Source organism: Gymnogyps californianus, chromosome 2 (assembly GCF_018139145.2).
Source record: "Gymnogyps californianus isolate 813 chromosome 2, ASM1813914v2, whole genome shotgun sequence".
NCBI classification, from domain to species: domain Eukaryota; kingdom Metazoa; phylum Chordata; class Aves; order Accipitriformes; family Cathartidae; genus Gymnogyps; species Gymnogyps californianus.
In genome coordinates, this window is record NC_059472.1 from 56,429,247 (window position 1) to 56,446,223 (window position 16,977).

At 45.6% G+C, this 16,977-nt stretch overlaps 1 protein-coding gene across 1 annotated transcript in view; it reads left to right on the forward strand.

Annotated features, from left to right (window-relative positions):
- The first annotated feature begins 422 nt into the window (after positions 1-422).
- Positions 423-16,977, forward strand: part of RAB31 (RAB31, member RAS oncogene family) — a 68,006-nt gene continuing 51,451 nt past the window's right edge. The window contains exon 1 of the mRNA XM_050892356.1: positions 423-477. Within this exon, the coding sequence (XP_050748313.1) occupies positions 439-477 (39 nt within the window). The 5' untranslated portion in view covers positions 423-438. The remainder of the gene's footprint in view (positions 478-16,977) is intronic.

A 16,977-nucleotide genomic window follows, 5' to 3' on the forward strand; every position in this document is an offset into this window, starting at 1 on the left:
AGCAGTCCCAATCCTGTATCTAGACCAGCACATGGTGTGTAGGACTAAACATATGTGCAGTCCGATGCGGGATGCAGCCTCTCACCGATTATTTTTCTCACAACAGCAAATATTTACACAATATCTTCCCGGCTCACAAGCCCGCTCCAGGGCGCAGCGTGAACCTCGCTTTGCAGCACCGAGCGGGTCCGCTCCTCCAGCCGCCCCAGCTCTCTCGCCGACAAGACCTGCGACGCTCGGGAGCCTGGGGGGGGAGGTGGGGGCCGCGGGCGGGCAGTGCCGCCGCCACAGCGGTGAGGCGGGGCCGGGGCTGCGCGCATGTGACCGCCGGCGGCGGCGGGGGCGGCCCCGGCGGGGGCTGTGCCGGGCCGCGGCGGGGCAGTGCGGAGCGGCGGCGGCGGTGCGCCGGGGGATGCGGAGCGGCCGGGCCCCGGGCAGATGATGGCGATACGCGAGCTGAAAGTGTGTCTGCTTGGAGTGAGTAGAGGGGACCGGGGGGGGGGGGGGGTGTCGCTTCCCTCCCTTTGTTTCCCACCCCGCAGGTGGGGGCTGAGGGTGATGGGGTGCTCGCTAAAAAGGGGAACACTTTCAGTCCCCGTCCCCGTCCCCCCCCGAGTGCGCCGCGTTTCCCTGTCCCGGGCCGGGGGGCTCGGCCGCGGCGAATTCCTCCACGCCGAGACTTGGCAGCCGCGCACCGGCCTCCGGGGGGAGGCTTTGGTGGGTTTTTTTTGTTTTGTTTTTGCCTTGTTTCTGAACTTTTTAAAAGTGAGAAGGGCGTAACGGGTTGGGGAGGGGGGAGTGAGGGGCTCTCTTTGGGGGGCGCCTCCCCCCAGCGCTTCCCAAGCGGGGGGCGTCGCCGCCGGAGAGCCGGCTCCCCCCCGGCCGCGGGAGGCGGTGGTGGCCCCGCGGCGGGTCTCCCTCCGGTGCCGGAGCCCCGAAAAGCGTCCCGGGCGGGTTTTGCTGCCCGCCATCCCGGCGGCAGGCTCTAAGGGTCTTGTCACTCGCAGGGCTGGCTTCACCGAGCCCCTCCAACAATGGTGGGAAGCGAAACAGAGGAAAGCAGCAGCGCGCCGCCCGCCCTCCGACGTTATTTCGGGTGGCTTCTTCTCCCGGGCGCCTCGGCCCCATGTCACCTACGTGCTCTGTCGGGGCTTTGGTTAATTTACTTGCCTGGGTTTACTCAGAGCCGCTTTCCGTCGGCTCCTTACAGGAGTGTCCTTTCTGCCATTGCTTTTTCTTCTTTTGCTTTTTGGCGAACCCGTGTGTGCGTTTCACATCTGGAGCAACAATGTGCTTAGCTTTGCAGTTTGGCTCCGCCTGCCCCCTCTCTGCCCTGCACGCAGGGAACTTCACAGCAAAATGCGCTCACCGAGTTGTTACAAAGACTGCTGGGAGGACAGAGCCACCTCTTCTGACGGTTACTAGCAGAGCATCACTACTTAGTTATTTTTTTAAAATCAAACATCTCAAATTGCTAGGTGCGAGTTCGGCTCCTTTTAGGTCCATATCTCCATAAACATTCAGAAAAGCTGCATGAATGAAGGCGTTTTAGAGTGAATTCCCTTTCATGCAGTACAAGTGAGTTGAACATTTAAAAAACAAACAAACACAGACACTCCAGTTCTCTCTGATTTGTGTTGACACTCACCCCAGCAGGAGTGGGTACCTTGCCCTGGAGTAACTGCCAGGACATGGTGCCAGGGCACTGGAGAGTTCAACCCAAAGTATTTGGCAGTGACCACTCCTCCTTTCTTGGTTAGAATTCCTGCCTTCAACTTTTAAAATGGCATAGAGACAAAATAAATGTGGCTTATACAAACGTGAGGAGTCTGTGGTAGAATATGTGGATGTGTCTTTATTTTTTCTTCCCCAGCAGAAAATCCTGTAATGTTATAGAGATGAAGTGTCTTGTGGAATGACATTCCTCTTGCGCATTATTTATTGCTGTTTTGTAACATTAAAATGTACTGGAGGTTTTGCAAGGCAATTGTTTACTACTTTTAGGACAGGAAAAGAGTCCTATAGAGCAGCTCTGTGTTACTAGGAGTATGCAGTTACTATGTAGATTCATTAAAATGATAGGGTGGCAGTGGGAACACTTAGGAGGACGTGTCTGTAGTTATAGTCGCTTAGTAGTTAGTGAGATGTTCCTTCTGGAGTTTTAATGGGGTATAATCCTAGAAAATCATCTACTTCTGATCATAGACATCTCATTTACCATGGAGGTTGACACTCTGTTTTCCCAAAAGAGAGGAATCCTTCATACGACAAATCCCCTTGGGAAGTTCAGACAGATTTCCAGAACAGGGAAACTCTGTACCTGTCCGTGTGAACAAGTGCAGGCATTAATCTTCTGATCTGCTTGAAAGCTAGATGGCAACTCAAAAATATGTTTTCAGATCTACCAAAAGGAATCTTGACAGTTGTCTTTTCAGTAGGTCCTGGACCTGGTAGGTTAATCTGTATTGTATCTAGTAGATCCCCTGATAATCAGTCAAGTCTGGCCTGTCCAAGTCCCAACATGAGTTGCTACCCTTGTTAGAAATAGCGATTGAATCGGTTTGTAAACCCATATCCCTCTCCACTTCTGAACAAAGCCCTAGGCTGCACCTCTCAATCAGGCAGGAGGATCACTGTTGGTCTGTGGCCCTCAGCTGTGCAAAGGGCCTCGGCTTGGGCTGTTTCTGCCAGCTCAGAATTCCCCAATGAGGAAAAACTGCAGCTGCCACAGCATTTGCAAAGCCAGCTTCTCCACAAGCCCTGAAGCCCCGTTTGGCTGTACAGGGTCTAGATGGGAGGGTGAGGAGAGAGAGGAATAGAGAAACCAGAGCTGTGCTTCGTGCTGCCAGCCCTATAAGCTAGTGCAGTGCTCCAGGGACAGTGTTTGGCCTGGAGCCATTGCAGTAGAGATGGGGAGTAAGTTATCAGCTCCTGGATGTAACCCCGCATTGCCAGGAGGGAACCTGGCCAGTAGTTTTTAGCATAAATCTAACAAAACTGGGATGTGGGTATCTGCATTTCACTTCCTCCTCCTCCAGAGTATCTTGGGGGTTTTGAAACTCTCTGTGGGTGTGATGGGAGCAATTTTGAGCAGCCTGGAGTAGTGGACAACAAGGGGATGGTTGCGGGATTTGTAGATGTTGGAGACACCAGCAAGAGAATGACAGAGAGGAAATCTGGGGCAGCTCAAGGCTAGGTGTGAGTCAGTTCAGAAGGTAGGCTCTGTTGATGGCGGAGCTTTGATATCCATGAGTTTGAGAAGGCAGTGCTCTTTGAGGAGAGATGGTTCTAGCTTGCTGGTGGGCTGGCAGGAACAGGATGCCTGCCTAATTGTTCAGTGCCTCACAGCCTTAGGTCTAAGAGCTACTGAGGTACAATTTTAATAGCTCTCTTGAGTATGTTGCCATGCAGGTGGCCTCAAGCCTGCTCCTAACCTACTTCCCCCAGTAAATTATTGCTGTTGGGCAGTGAGGTATCTGCACGTTGAAGGTGTTAATCTTCGTAAGTGCAAACACTTAAGCATCTGCTCCAAGTCCTGTCTTGTCACCCCAAACTCTTCCTGGTCTCTCGGTCCAGTCTGTTGTTTGTTCACAGCAGTTGTCGCTGTGTTAGAGGCCACCTGCTTCTGAGGCTGAGCAAGTTTTAGCTGCAGCTCAGTTTATGCGGTGAAATGAAGTGCAGCTCCCATTTGACTTGCGCAGTGTTTCTGTCCTGAGTGGGCACCCTCGTGAGGGGGTGAAGGAGAGAGGGGCGGAGGGGAGGGGGGCTGGCGTGTTCCTGAGCCGTGCTTCAGTGCTGAAATGCAGCCGGGCCTGCAGCTGCCAGGTTTCCTAATCTGGCTGTGGCTGCTGAGTGCCATGTGCCTTGGCTCCCAACATTTTCTTTATGTGGGCTGGAGGAGCGATTTACAGCTCTCTGCCAAGTCCTGACATAATTGTGTGTGGCAACCGCAGCAGAGATTGCCAGGTTTAGGGCTAAGGCAAAGTTTCTTGTCTTTGTCACTTCCTGAGGAAACTTTGACGGCCCTTCAGAGAGACTTTGGGAGGTGGCTTGCTAACTACCATCTAAAGTGACCTCCATTACTCCTTTCCTTTTGTTTTTATTATGTTTTTATGTTGTGACTGCTCATCATAGGACCAAAGGAGTTAGGATTGGAAGAGGCTCAGAGGTCATCCCTTGGCCCTAAAGCTCCTCTCTTAACTTTCCTGACATATGTTTGTCTCACCTGTTCCTAAAAAACTCACGATGAAGGTTTATGTTCTCCCCAGGGTTATGTCCCAGAGCTTAACTGCTCTTACTGTAGAAAGTTTTTCCCAAACAAAGTGCCTGAGACTTCATTTCTTCACCGTCCTGTTTGTGTTTCCATTTTCTTGCTCGTAAGAAGTCACTTGCTGGCATGCGTTCTGCTAGCATGTCGTCTGAAAATACTGTCTGAAGTTGTTAAGCCCACATTTGTAAAAGGAGTGACATTTCCTCTGTGGAGGAGAAGGAGGTTTCCTCAGGAGTTTCTCCACCACTGAATCCCATTTGCTAGGTATGGAGAACAGTTTATTACTTGTGATGATGTCGTGCACCTCGGTGTGCAGCGTCTGCATGTGCAGGCTGTGGAATTGAGCTCAGAATTGTTTGATATTCAAAGTAATTGGGAATATGATAATAATTTTCTTAAGGAGAAAGTCTCTGTTTTTCTTCATGTCATGATAATGTAAAGCTCTGGGTTCTGCTGAATGGAGAACAAATCCGTGTAGCAGAGTATATGCGTGCATGTGTGAGACCTTTCAGTGCAAAGCTTAAGTACCCACTCTTCTTCTCTAAGTAGCTGTTATACTGAACACATATAACTGAGAATCTTTTAGTTTGTGTTGGTGTTTATAAAAGACAACAGTTCTATTTCTCTTTCGACTCTAAAATGTTTGTCATTATTAATGCTCTTAGTGCCTAGACGTCCCAACCCAAATAGGAGCACTGCTGTTAAAAACAAAAATGCACCCCTGGATGGGTTGTACTAGTTAAAGACCTTTCTTCTCACTAGATATGTGCAAGGGGGTCTACATGTTAAGATGAGCATTCTACTGAAGACAGTAACACTACACAGGTGCAGAAGCTGTACCTGCATCAACAGCTGCAGTGCTGTAGCCTAAAACAGAACAAGAGGGACCAAAGTAGTGCAGATGACAAAGATGGTCGTGGAAAAAAAAGAAAATTGTACTGATGAAGTAAATGTATGCCTTCTAAAATTTTGTCCACAAAATATCCATCTGAGAGAAGAACAGAGACTGACAAGCGATTTTTTTTCCCATGTTAATGGTTCATCATCATCTACTTATTCATTTATGTTTTATTATGTAAACAAGTAGCCATCATGAGAGACATTTTTGAATCATGACTTTGCATGGCTGTCTTGTGGAGTCACTGGTGTGAAGTGTCCATCATGGCAGCCTTTCCATCAAAGGAACCCTCATCTGTGTCTCTCTCCTAGCCACTTACTACTTTGCATTGTAGTGAAACATCAAATCACGTGTAAAACTGGACAATGATTTTAAGACCGCAGGGAACTGAAAGACAGACAGCCAGACACACGGTTAGTGTGACTACATATGCCTCATTTCCTTGGGAAATGGTTTTCTTGGTATTCTTCCTCAGTGAAGAATACTCTGAGGTTTGCTCTTAATGTGTGCACATAGCACTTCCATACTCCATTGCCCTGCTTTGCCATTCAAAAGAACAGCCTACCAGAATACTGAAGGAGACTGGGACTGGTGATTTTGTTTTGTTTTTTTTTTTTTTAAATATTGCATAAAAATCCAGCTACATACCAAGTGAGAAATGCCTTTTCTCTTGTATCAATCAGCAAGTATGTTCAGAAGCCTAAACTAGCCTTTCCCTATTAATTTATAAAATATTTAAATGGCTACAATCAGATTTTTGCAATGTAGACATTAAATATGTAGGTAAACAATTTCTCAGAATTTAACAGAATTCAGGATTTCATATTGACCTTGGCCTTACTGCTTTCCTGATGTATTTACAAAAGTTTATTTACTCATATCTTCCAAAAGTTTTGGGTGGGATTGCTTAGGAAAGTGAGTAGACTGGGTTATGACCAGAACATCCTTCTAGGAAAAGATGAGTGCAGAGGCCGTATTTTGCTTTCATTTCCAGCAGCACAACCAAACTGGATTTCTGAAGCAGCAGAAGGCAGGACTTGAAGCAGGTTTTACTTTCCGTAGCTGCAAAGTCTCTGAAGGGGAAGCTCGTTATTACTAATCAACTGGGCAACAAGAGATTGTTGCACGTGGCTGGTGCCTGTTGCTGGGAGGACCTCACGTAATCAGCTCTGATCTGCTGATAACCAGCTCTCAGCTCCCATCCGCTGCTTGTAACTTGCCTCTTGAATGAGACCCTGCTGTGGCTATCATCCAAAAATCATGTGCAGGCTGTAGTTTTACTGTCTCTCAAATTGTATTTATTTCTTGTGTTTATAGTGTTACCAGTTGGGGTTTTTTTTAGGTTTCCCCAGCCCCTTGCTTCAGTCCCTCTTTTTGATTTTGTAGTATTGGCTGAAAAATTGTGAAACTTCTTGTTTTACAGTAATTCTGAGGAAAAAGTAAATTCTTTCTTTCTACCAAAATAAGGATGTTGAATTGGTAATAAACTCCGTTTTTTTTTTTTAACACGGATGAATGCAGTTTTAGCCTTACTCAGTGAAGTAGTGCTGACGCAGACTATGTGAAGCAACGAGAAACTCTGCATGCAAGAAACGCGTGGGGAAAAGAAGAACCCTCTCATTCTCATCAGACAATTCCTTTTAACTGGCTTAAGTCAAGCCATATTAAAAGGCCATTTTTTATTTACATTGAAAGTATGTTTTCTGAGACTCTGGTTGATGGTACAACTTGTTTCTAAGGCCATAATTTGCCTTATTGATAGGGTGTGTTGCAGTTAGAGTGCAGTTTAAGGAAGTAGCAAAATAGGCATGAGCTGAGCTGGTCATGGGCATAGGTCTCTGAACCTGCAGGGCTTTTGCATATGGTAGTGTTTATAAATTACAGTGCTGGTAAATTTTGCTACTGTTGGGTTGTGTCTGAGCTGGGTATGTGGGTGCTGCAGACTTCAAGTGTACAGGCTGGTTAGACGTATTTTTTCTAAAATTTTTCAAGCTAACTCCTTGTTGAGAGAAGCATTTACAGGGAGGCTGGAGCCACAGCTCTGCTCTGGTTGCTCTCAAACACCCACCTTTTCTTTTGCCTCCCTTCTGCTCCTTCTTCCAAATGCCATTTGCCCAGTCTTCAGGGCTGTTAGACCCCACAGGGACTGTTGTTGGTCATGTGTTTCCTGGCTGTGTCCCTGTTCAGATGAGATCACGGCAGGCACCATTTTCTTCATTTCCTATGCCTTGGTTTTGAGGGGGCAGACAGACGGGTGCGTAGAAATAGAACACAGCTGGCTTTAGCAAGTTTGTGCTGTTGACCCCGCCTTCCCCACAGTTAAGGTGCTGCCTCAGAAAACAAGCTGTTGAGTGCAGGGCAACTTGTTTCTCCTCAGCTTCGGTGGCTCATCAGCCTCCGTTGACGGGAGGCTGTAGTTCGGAGTTGTGGTTTGGCCGCCTTGCCATCATTTCCACCTCCATCTGGAGGTTTGGGGCTTCCGCTGCTCCTGTTTTCCTCAAGCTGCTTCTGGGGCCAGCCGAATGCCCAACATATGGATGGATACCCAGAGGTACCCTCCAGAAGGGTCGGGAAAGGTGGTGCAAAACTGAGTGGGTTCATCTGGTCTCGTCTACTGGATCCTGACATCGAAGGGAACAAATGCATTTGCCCTGGCTAAATTAGGTAGCATGCCCATCAGGCGTTTCAGTCTTTCTCAGGGTTGGTCTCGTTCTTTTATGGAGCTCATCTGTAAAGCTGGGAGCACCAAAGATCTTGTTTTCAGGGTAATGATCATTTGCTGTCTCCAGAGCTGGCAGTGCGTGTCAGTTCAATAAGTATCTATTCCCTCTCCTGCTCCTTGGTTTGCTCACCTGTGCCGTGGACGGTGGCACGCAGGCTAATAGCCGAGTGCTTTCTTCTCTGGGTCGTGGCTTCAGCTACTCCCCACCAGCTCTGCGGCCCTGTGGGCAAGCCAGACCCACAGCAGCTGGCACGGAGGGCCGTAGCATATAGCCCCTCGAGCATAGCCGAAGCGCTCGGTTGTGGGTTGCTCTGGCATCCCTGGAGCTTTCTGCAGGGGTGGCACAAGGACACGGGTGGGAACAGCTTGTCCTTGGGCAGTCCGGGCAGTGGCCCTGCCTGCTGGGGGAGGACGAAAAGGAGTGCTTACTTCCTATCTCTCCTGGAGTTTCTTGCTTTGATGGGCTTTCCCTTTGAAAGCCACTACGAGCTAGTGTGCAGCCTGGTCTTTTCTTTCTAGTTTACATGGCCTGGTATTTCTAAATGCTTAGTCTACTAACCTTTACAGCAGATTTAAGCTGGTTTATTTTTCCCCCTCCACTTCCTTTGGATAATTGGCTGCATTATAAAATATTAAAAAAAAAAAAAAAATCCTACCTCCATCCAGTGCTAATCACACTGATGGGTTAGATCATCCCACACTTTTTGGACAGGGCAGAGCAAGGCTTCAGTGCTCTGCTCCTTGTCGAAGCTTGTCATGCTCCCCGCTAACTAGTGTTCACAGGCTACAGGCAGCTCGTGTGAATGTAACTCTGCAGCCCCTTGCCAGAAGGTGCATGAGAGCTGCCGTGGGGCACATGCTCCCAAAGTAAATGAGAATAAGAGATGTTTTTGTTCTCATGGAGATGTTTTTCTTCTCTCTACCTACCTCGTAGAGACTGGGTAATGGCGTAAGGGTCAAGGTGAATGGAAATTTCTTAAATTCCATCTCAACTTAACTTGTAATATGCCAGGAAAGGGACATGTTTCAGTTTTTTTCTGAAACAACTTATACGCCCTTCCTGTGAACGCTTGCAGTTTTGAACACCACCGTAAGAAGACAAATCCAAGCTTTAGAAAGCCGCCAGCGGAGGTGGATGGGAGGCTGGCTTGGAGCACAGCCTTGTGTAAGCAAATGCCAGTGGTTTGATTTACAGTCTCGAGCCTCGCAGGGCCGCTTGTGAAAGCTGAACAACAGGCAGTGGAACAAACGCTTTTTATTTTCGCCTGGCTATTTTTAAACATAAATGCTAGTCAGTGTGTGGTTTTTATATTTTTTGGAGGAGAGGGTAAAGCAGTTATAGTTTTGCACTTCTTGTTTTGAACAGAGTAAGTTCTTATTTGGGCAACATGTGGAAGTACACATGCATGAAATCCAGCTACTAAATACTTTGTGTCCCCGAGTTATTGTTTCCTCCTTTGTCAGCAGAACAACAGGATGCTGCAGACGTCATCGGGTGTCCCAGTTGGACTGGTCAGCCTCTGCTGGGCACAACTGCAGGGGACTGTAAAAAACTGTAAGACCAACCTTATAAAATTATAAGTATCGGCCTCTTGCAGGAATTCACCTATAGCTAGGGACTCTCTGATGCAGATTTTCCTCTACTTTAAAGCTTGTCTACAGAGCCAAAGTGAGTTAAAGAGGTTCCTAAAGTGGGTTTAATTTTGGAAAAAGAAATATTTTTTTTGGCCCATTTTATTCTGCAGCAAACGAAACTTAATAGGTGTCGATAGGATCTAATGGTTCATCAGCAAAGCCGTGCTCCAGAGCGGTGGGACGTGCCTGAAGTAATTTACATATCCTCCCATGTTCACTGGTGACCCGTGAGATACAGCTACTGGAGTAGCTTTAGCCTTCTCTATCTTATGCTTGTAATCAGTAGCTGGTACTTCGTCTCCAGGATTGCCGTTGCGTGTGTTCTCCAGACGTGCCCATTTCTTGCTTGCCAGGCTGATGCTGGGGATTCAGCTGCAGAAGAGGAATCCTTAGGTATTTGGTCAACATCTGGTGTGTGCCAATGCAGAGGAGCTGCAGTAGGGATCACCGGGCTTCCCAAAGAGTGATGTGAAAAGCCTCCCCGAGAGGACTCCCTTGAATGCAGTGTGGAGTCACACCAAGGCTTAGCTTGGCTCTTGGGACTTTAATTCATTTTTAACTACTTGGTTTAAGGGAGAGAAAGCACATTATCGCTACAGTTAGTAGTTTAGGAGCTAGAAGCATGTTACATCTGAAAAATGTGAGGTGTTTGTCCATGCGCAGTCACAATTTTAATCTCAAGCAGCTTCTGCCGTCTGTGGAAGCAAATACTATGTTTGTTTGCTTAAGATGGTCTTTGTTAATTTAAAAAAAACCCTGTCACTGAGTGACAGACACCACTACCAGTCTGTAAAGGCACATTTCCACTTTGTGGCTGGATAAATCTGGCAGTTGGTTAATTCCTGGAGGGATTTGGGAAATGAGAAGGAACAGATTCCCTTTATTGGATAGGAAGCCCATTATCTCTTTTCTCCTTTTTCTTTTTCCTTAGCATGCTAGATATAAGTGGGTCTATTTTAAGTCATAAAATCAACACTTGCAATATATTTTGTTAAAGCTGTTATGAACAGGAAGCTTTCAACCACATTTAGGCCAGAAGTCCTTCATGGTGAATAATCCATGCTGACTTCAATCTTTGCAGTACTATGCAGACAATCTTACTTTCAGGGTATTCAGTTCTTGAGTGTGCTACAAATAAGTTTTTTTCTTACGTTATCCCTTGTCAGCATTTTTCTTTTTTTGGATGATATCACTATTGTGGAGGATTCAAGGAAAGTTGGACTTTGTTTTTGTCTTAGTTTGCTTGAATGTCAATGAAGGAATTATTAAATGTGGGGAACAATGTTTGTCTTCAACTGTTATGACTCCAGCAGCAGAGTGTAGTTTGTGTGAATAGTCCTCAGAGTCAATTGTTCTGTCCTTTGGTATTTCCGCCCCCCTACCCTGCCTTGGGTATTTTTCTTTATTTTTTTTTCCTGCAGGGTGTCCTTAAAAAGAATAAATGCATGCCTAGGCATTAGACAGACAGTTGGAGCACATTTTATGTGACAAAAATGGCAGTTGTATAAAACCAGGTAACATAAATGCTGATTCATGATTATGTCACTGAAGCCCTAATTTGTAGAATTGAGTCCTTAAGCACATGTTTAATTCTAAGCATTGGGGTAATCCCTCTTCAGCAGTGTATTAAGGCACATCGTTCAGCCTTTGCTGAACGGGCTAAAGTGAATCCCAAGCTTAAAGCTCAGCTTATACTTTAACACACAGCTGAATGCAGTCCTGCGTGGAGGACAGAGATAAAAAGTTTGTGTAAATTAAGTATTTAAGATAACACAGCTCTTGAATGATTCCTGTCATTTAACATTAAAAGTAGCTCAGTTTTACCTCTGCTTGGTTTTCAGGATCTGGTAGGCTCTTTGGAGATGGTGCTTTATTTGACCAGGTAATTAAGTTGATCCAAAATTTCATGTCCAGCTTTGCCTTCTCCTTTAGGCTGGTGTGGTGAAAGAGAGAGAGAGAGAACAAACCTTTGGCACCTGTAGAATAAGGCAAATTTAAAAAGTTTGTCTGAAGGAGAGTGGTAGCCCTACAGCCTAAAAAGTTTTTCAGGAATAGTTTAAGTGATGACCAGTAGAAAAAGGGGTGTAAAAGTCGGTGTAGAGGAGGTTTGGAGGAACCAAGTGATAAAGAAAGAGACTAACGGAGGAGGAGGAAGTGGAGGACTGAAACTGAGAGACTGAGGGAAAGCATTAGAGGAGTGTTGTGGGGGACTGGTGGGAGGGAATGAGGAACATGGGGGGTAAAGTCGGAGAAGGAGCAAGGGAAAGAGCAGCTGTAAATAAGGAAACAGAAAACCACACAGAGCAAAACAGCGAAGGGAGTAATACATACAAAATAATAAGGTGGGGTGAAAAAAACCCACCACCTCTCCCTTGGGTTTGGCCTTCAGTTTCCTTTTTTTTTTTTTTTATTTTAAAGCTGTAACTTTGTCTTAGTTAGCATTGTTTCATTTATGTTTCGAAACACTTTTGTCCAGCTGAACCTGCAGAATTGTGGTTTACATTGTATTAAATTAAGCTGTATCTTATAACCAGTCAAGAACGCTCTGTTGCAGATCTGGTAACTGAAAGGGAGGGTCTGGTAGGATCTCATGGGCCACTTGAGATGTTGTCCAAAATCCCTGTGCCTGTCGTTCTGCCGTGTCTGGCATCTGCAGGAGCTTTGGACTCAGTCCCACACGGTGCCAAGCACTCAGGCTGCGACACAAAGCGTGTTTAGCACCCAAACAGCTTGTCCTGAGAGGGACTGCTCAGTACGCTCTGTGCGGCTCAGTCTCTTCCTGCTTTGGAGGGAAGGATGAAATCAGCTCTTCTTCTAGCCCAGCTATTCTTGTCCCTTGAGGAGATGTCCTTAAATGTAATAAACTTCATGGTTTAGCATTGCCATTTGAAATGCTCCCAGCATGTTTTCAGTTGAGATTTGCAAAGTCTATACGCTTTTGACCATTTCTGGTTTCCGATTTCTGAGTGAAGATGAGAAAAATTGGCCAGGTGAATCAAAACTTTCTTCTGTGAGTCAGTTGTAAGTTAGATACTTATTTCCTAGTTATTTTTGTGGTGGAGAGAGGAAGGTGCCTTAAGAATAACAGCAACAAAACCTGTTCCTGCTCATTTAAAGGGCTTTTCCCTAAAAAGTTGAATTCCCTGGCACTAGTGGTATCAGCTTTAGAAGCCACTGAGTTTCATTCCTGCTGAAATCAACGGGAGGTGAAAACATTCCAGAAGTCAACTGCTTAAGGGATATGGCCTTGTGCTGATAATGTCTTACATTTATGAGCCTGTTCGCTGCAGATAGCTTTACTCTCAGTAAGTTCACAGCAGCACACAGTAAATCCACAGATAAAAACCTCAGCCCTGGGTTTTATTATACTGTGCTTGCTGTTATCTCTTCTGTTTACTTGCATGGGTGACAGAGGGGAAAGCGCCAGGTGGGTCCTTATATGACGCTGTTTAAAATAAGTGATGATGTTTAGTGTATTAGGGAGAACTTCAGATCCAGGCAATAGGTGAAATGAACACGAAATCACTGTTACTCTAAGTTAATTAAACATGATAGTTTGGTGAAAAATTTTCTAACACAGATTTAGGTTTACGCAAGCCTCTGATTGCCCATTTCCAGTTCTGCACATCAATTCAGGAAATGAAAACCCCTAGTTTCGAGGATTTTAGGCCTCTCCTTGATGGCACTTAATGTCCATGTAGATGTACATTATCTACATCTACATGTTATCTACATGTAACTGTAGATAACAAATAATGGCAAATTCCAGTAAATCTCAGTTCACCCCCTTCCCCTGATGCTCCGGGGGGAGGCATACGTTTCAATGTGTCTGGAAGGCTAATGAAGACAGGTTTCCAAAGGCTGCAGGTGGGCTGACAAATTGTAAGGGCAGCCTGCGTAAAGAAGGTGCCTTTAGCAGCTGGCCAACCTTCAGGCTGCTGATAAAGGAGACTACCTCAGACCTTCGATGGTCATCGGAGACTGCTGATTCTACAGGTCAGCTAAAAGGAACTGATAAGCAGAGGCAGAGTTTTTGGCAATAAAACCATGAACGAAATCCCTAGCCCCTGTCCCACCCGTGTGGCGTTTCCTGAACCACTCAAGGTTGCTGGTGTCTGGCCACCTTTGGCCAGTGGAGAGACAAGGAAGAGTTGTGTGCCTCCGGTTGTTGGTAGGTGACATACCCTGTGCTAGGGCTCTGCTAGTTCGGAGCAAAGATCCGGGGCCATGAGGCTGGTTCCCATTTGTTAGGGGACATGTCTTTATATAGCAGCCCCCTGAAACTCTGCCTCCTTCCTCTCTGTTGCCCGTTGCTGCAAAAGAGAAGGAATCAGCCTTTCTTTTCTCCAGGACTGAAGTTTTCGACTGAAGTTTTCAACTGATGTTTTGGTTGGCACTCATAATTTATGTGGGTTTTTTCTTCCTGTTTGGTATGAAATGTAATAACAAGTTGCAGGTGAGGTAGTTACAAATTGGGAGGGGAATGTCTGAACATTGAATTGAGTTGCTTACTGAGCTTGGATGGGCAAATTTGAAGGTAGTTCAGCCCTTTTACAAATTTTCCAGGCAACCGCTGGACAATTTTTGTATTACTGAAATAGTAAACTGAACACCAAGAGCCATTTCCTCAAGTGCTGTATCTAGTTGATGTGCATATAGTTGATTGCATAAGAGCCAGTGCCTTCATTTAATAAAAGAAAAGGACTTCGTTGGGATTTGTAGGCAATCTGTAACATGAAACCATAATGTTTGGATTGGATTATCAATTCCAGACTGGCTGGAAGATTTTGAACATCTTCTATGTGGGGACAAGTATATCAAATCTTTCCCCCTGCCCCCTCATTTAGTAAGTGACACTAACAAGCCTGTATTTTGAAATTATGGCCCCTAATGATAGTATTGACAACAGAAGAGACAGGGTGTTGGAGTATGAACAGAAAGTTGTGTCAAACAGCAATTTGGGTCAAAGATTATCTCCTCATCATACCGTTATTTTGAAAGTTTCAGCTGCTACAAATATATCTGGGGAAGGTTCACTTAGAAAAAGAATTTGGTTTGGAAAGAATAACACAGAATTGTTTATCCCATTTTTTGCTGCCAAACTGTACTCAAAACCAACATTTGTCAGGATGCTGTTGCCTAATGTGTTTACTGAACTAAGAAAATCTTGGGTTATTTATGTATTTAGTCTGAAAATTGAATTTAGTTTCTCTGATCACTGCATTGCACAATGATGATGAATGATATTTAACCAGATTGGTATGCTGTTGTGTGTGCATAAGGCCAATAGAGATAACAGCCCCTGTAATCAATACTCATTGACAATGTGAGGTACAATGACTTGTAAGTTACTTCCTTACACTTATCCCTTACTTAATTTTTCAAGTTCAGGGCCAATTATCAGGATTCCTAAGCAGATATTATTCACACAGATTTTTACTGTGTTTTTAATAGGAATTTATCTGTGGGAAGAGTAGTACATCAAGTGGATTTTTGTGACTGCATGTGTATTTTGAGATAGAGTGGGTTGGAAAAGGATGGCAGAGTGCAGATGTTGAAAGGTCTCCCAAGTTTGTCCAGAAAATAAACTCTGACCATTTGAGTTGCCAAAATCAGGTACTGCTGTCAGTAAAATTGCATGGGCATTAAAGCAGGACTTGCAATTTTCCTTTGTTTTACTTTGGCTTTATTTAGCTCCTCCCTGTTGAGGTTTCACATGCTGGAGAGATCTGCTAAGTTTATTCTTGGTTCCTACTTCGTTGGGGGGGGGGGGGGGGGGGATGGTGAATGGTGACCACTATCCATCTGTGGCACCACAGTAGGCATTTTCCCATGGTAAACCGGGGCTCTCGTTTCTCCTCCTCACCTGAAGAATGAAGTGGTGAACATCGAAGTGATCATACTTAAGTGTCTGTGGTGGTGCTCAGATGGGAAATCAGCAAGCCAGTAACAGGGAGAAGTCATTAAGGTGAACTGGGGTGGTGGGAGAGCATACCATGGAGTGTGAGATGATACGCTTTCTTATCACTTACAGGGCATCTGGCAGGGTAGGTTTACCTGCTGATCTGTGTTATGCCTTGGTCAGGAGGATCCTATGATTCAATGATCAGTAGAAGGCAATTAGAGGTATGATTCTTCTTTGGACGGTAGTGACTCTTATAAAGTCCCACAGCTATAGGTCTCCTAAAAATGAACCAAAAAAAATCCCTCTGTGGCATACAACATTGTTGATACTGTGCAGGTTTGGGTGGTGTGGTTTTTTTCCTTTCTTGGTTCATTAGTACAGTGCTTTATGTGTGGGATATGAGCATCCCTTTGCAGCTGCCTTTGCTAACTTTACACCACTCACTGTCACACAGGGCTCCCGAGGTGGTAACAGCAGTGGGAGATGCCTGTGTTTCCGAAGGAAGGTGCTCAGGCACTCCTCTTCTTTCCATCTCTGTCTGTCCCACCTGTCTAGTTCTTGTAACTCCATCATGCAGTGCTCTTTCCCTCCTTACACAGGTTCTCAGCAAACTTGGGAGCACTCGAGCAATTTAGCCAGTGCTCCTTCCTCCTTTTCTCCTGTCCCAGTATGGCCCAGTTGACCGTTTCCTTCTCCCGTAGTACCAGGAGTCACCAGGTGGTGCTGTTTCCCAATTAAATGCCCTCCCTTGTATTGCAGCACAATCCAGCCCTTGTAGAAGGGTTTTATGGTGTTTGGTTTTGTGATGGAGCTTTCTTTGGTGGGCAGCTGTGTCAGGTAGCGAGGGGTCTTGCTTCTCGCCAAGCGTTCACTCTTGAGTCAGTTTTTTTGAAACGAAGCTGTTCCTTGTGACTTAATCAGCCAGTGCATTGAGGTCCCAAAAAGGCTGGACTGCTTCTACACAGCTTGTGACCACACTGTTGTACTCAAAAGCTGCTTTACTGTAGTGTAAAGCACAAGCAAGTCTCACTAAGAATGTCCTCAGGCTTTGTGCTGTTGGATCCCCCCCCATCCAGTGGGAGGGTTTTTTGCTCATTTGTTGGCATGTGCTGCTACTCCAAAGGAGATTTGTGTGTGTGTGTGTGAATGCTTCCTTGAAAGGTGCTCCTCTTGTTTCTTCTTTCATCCTCTCATCTTATTAGCCAGCTAGATTGAGACCACCTTATTTGGAGCTGCTTTTTATAGGGATCATGCTCTTACTTGAAACTGTAGAGGCAGTTCAAAACAAGGAGTTCAGCATCTTAAGCGAATAGCCAATGCCCCCAAAAGCCACAATTTGAGATGAAGGAATGCAAATAAACACCAAGTTCCCGTCTTCCTTTTCACCAGGCTAAGCAATTCTGCCTCTGCAGCCGTCCATACCACATGCTGTCAAGGGCATAAGAAATTGATTGATTGAGATTCTGCTCTTTGATTTAACATCCTCCATTTCTCTTGGCAGTTCAGCTACTGTTCTGAATTTGATAACTTGTGTGGAGAGGGGAAGG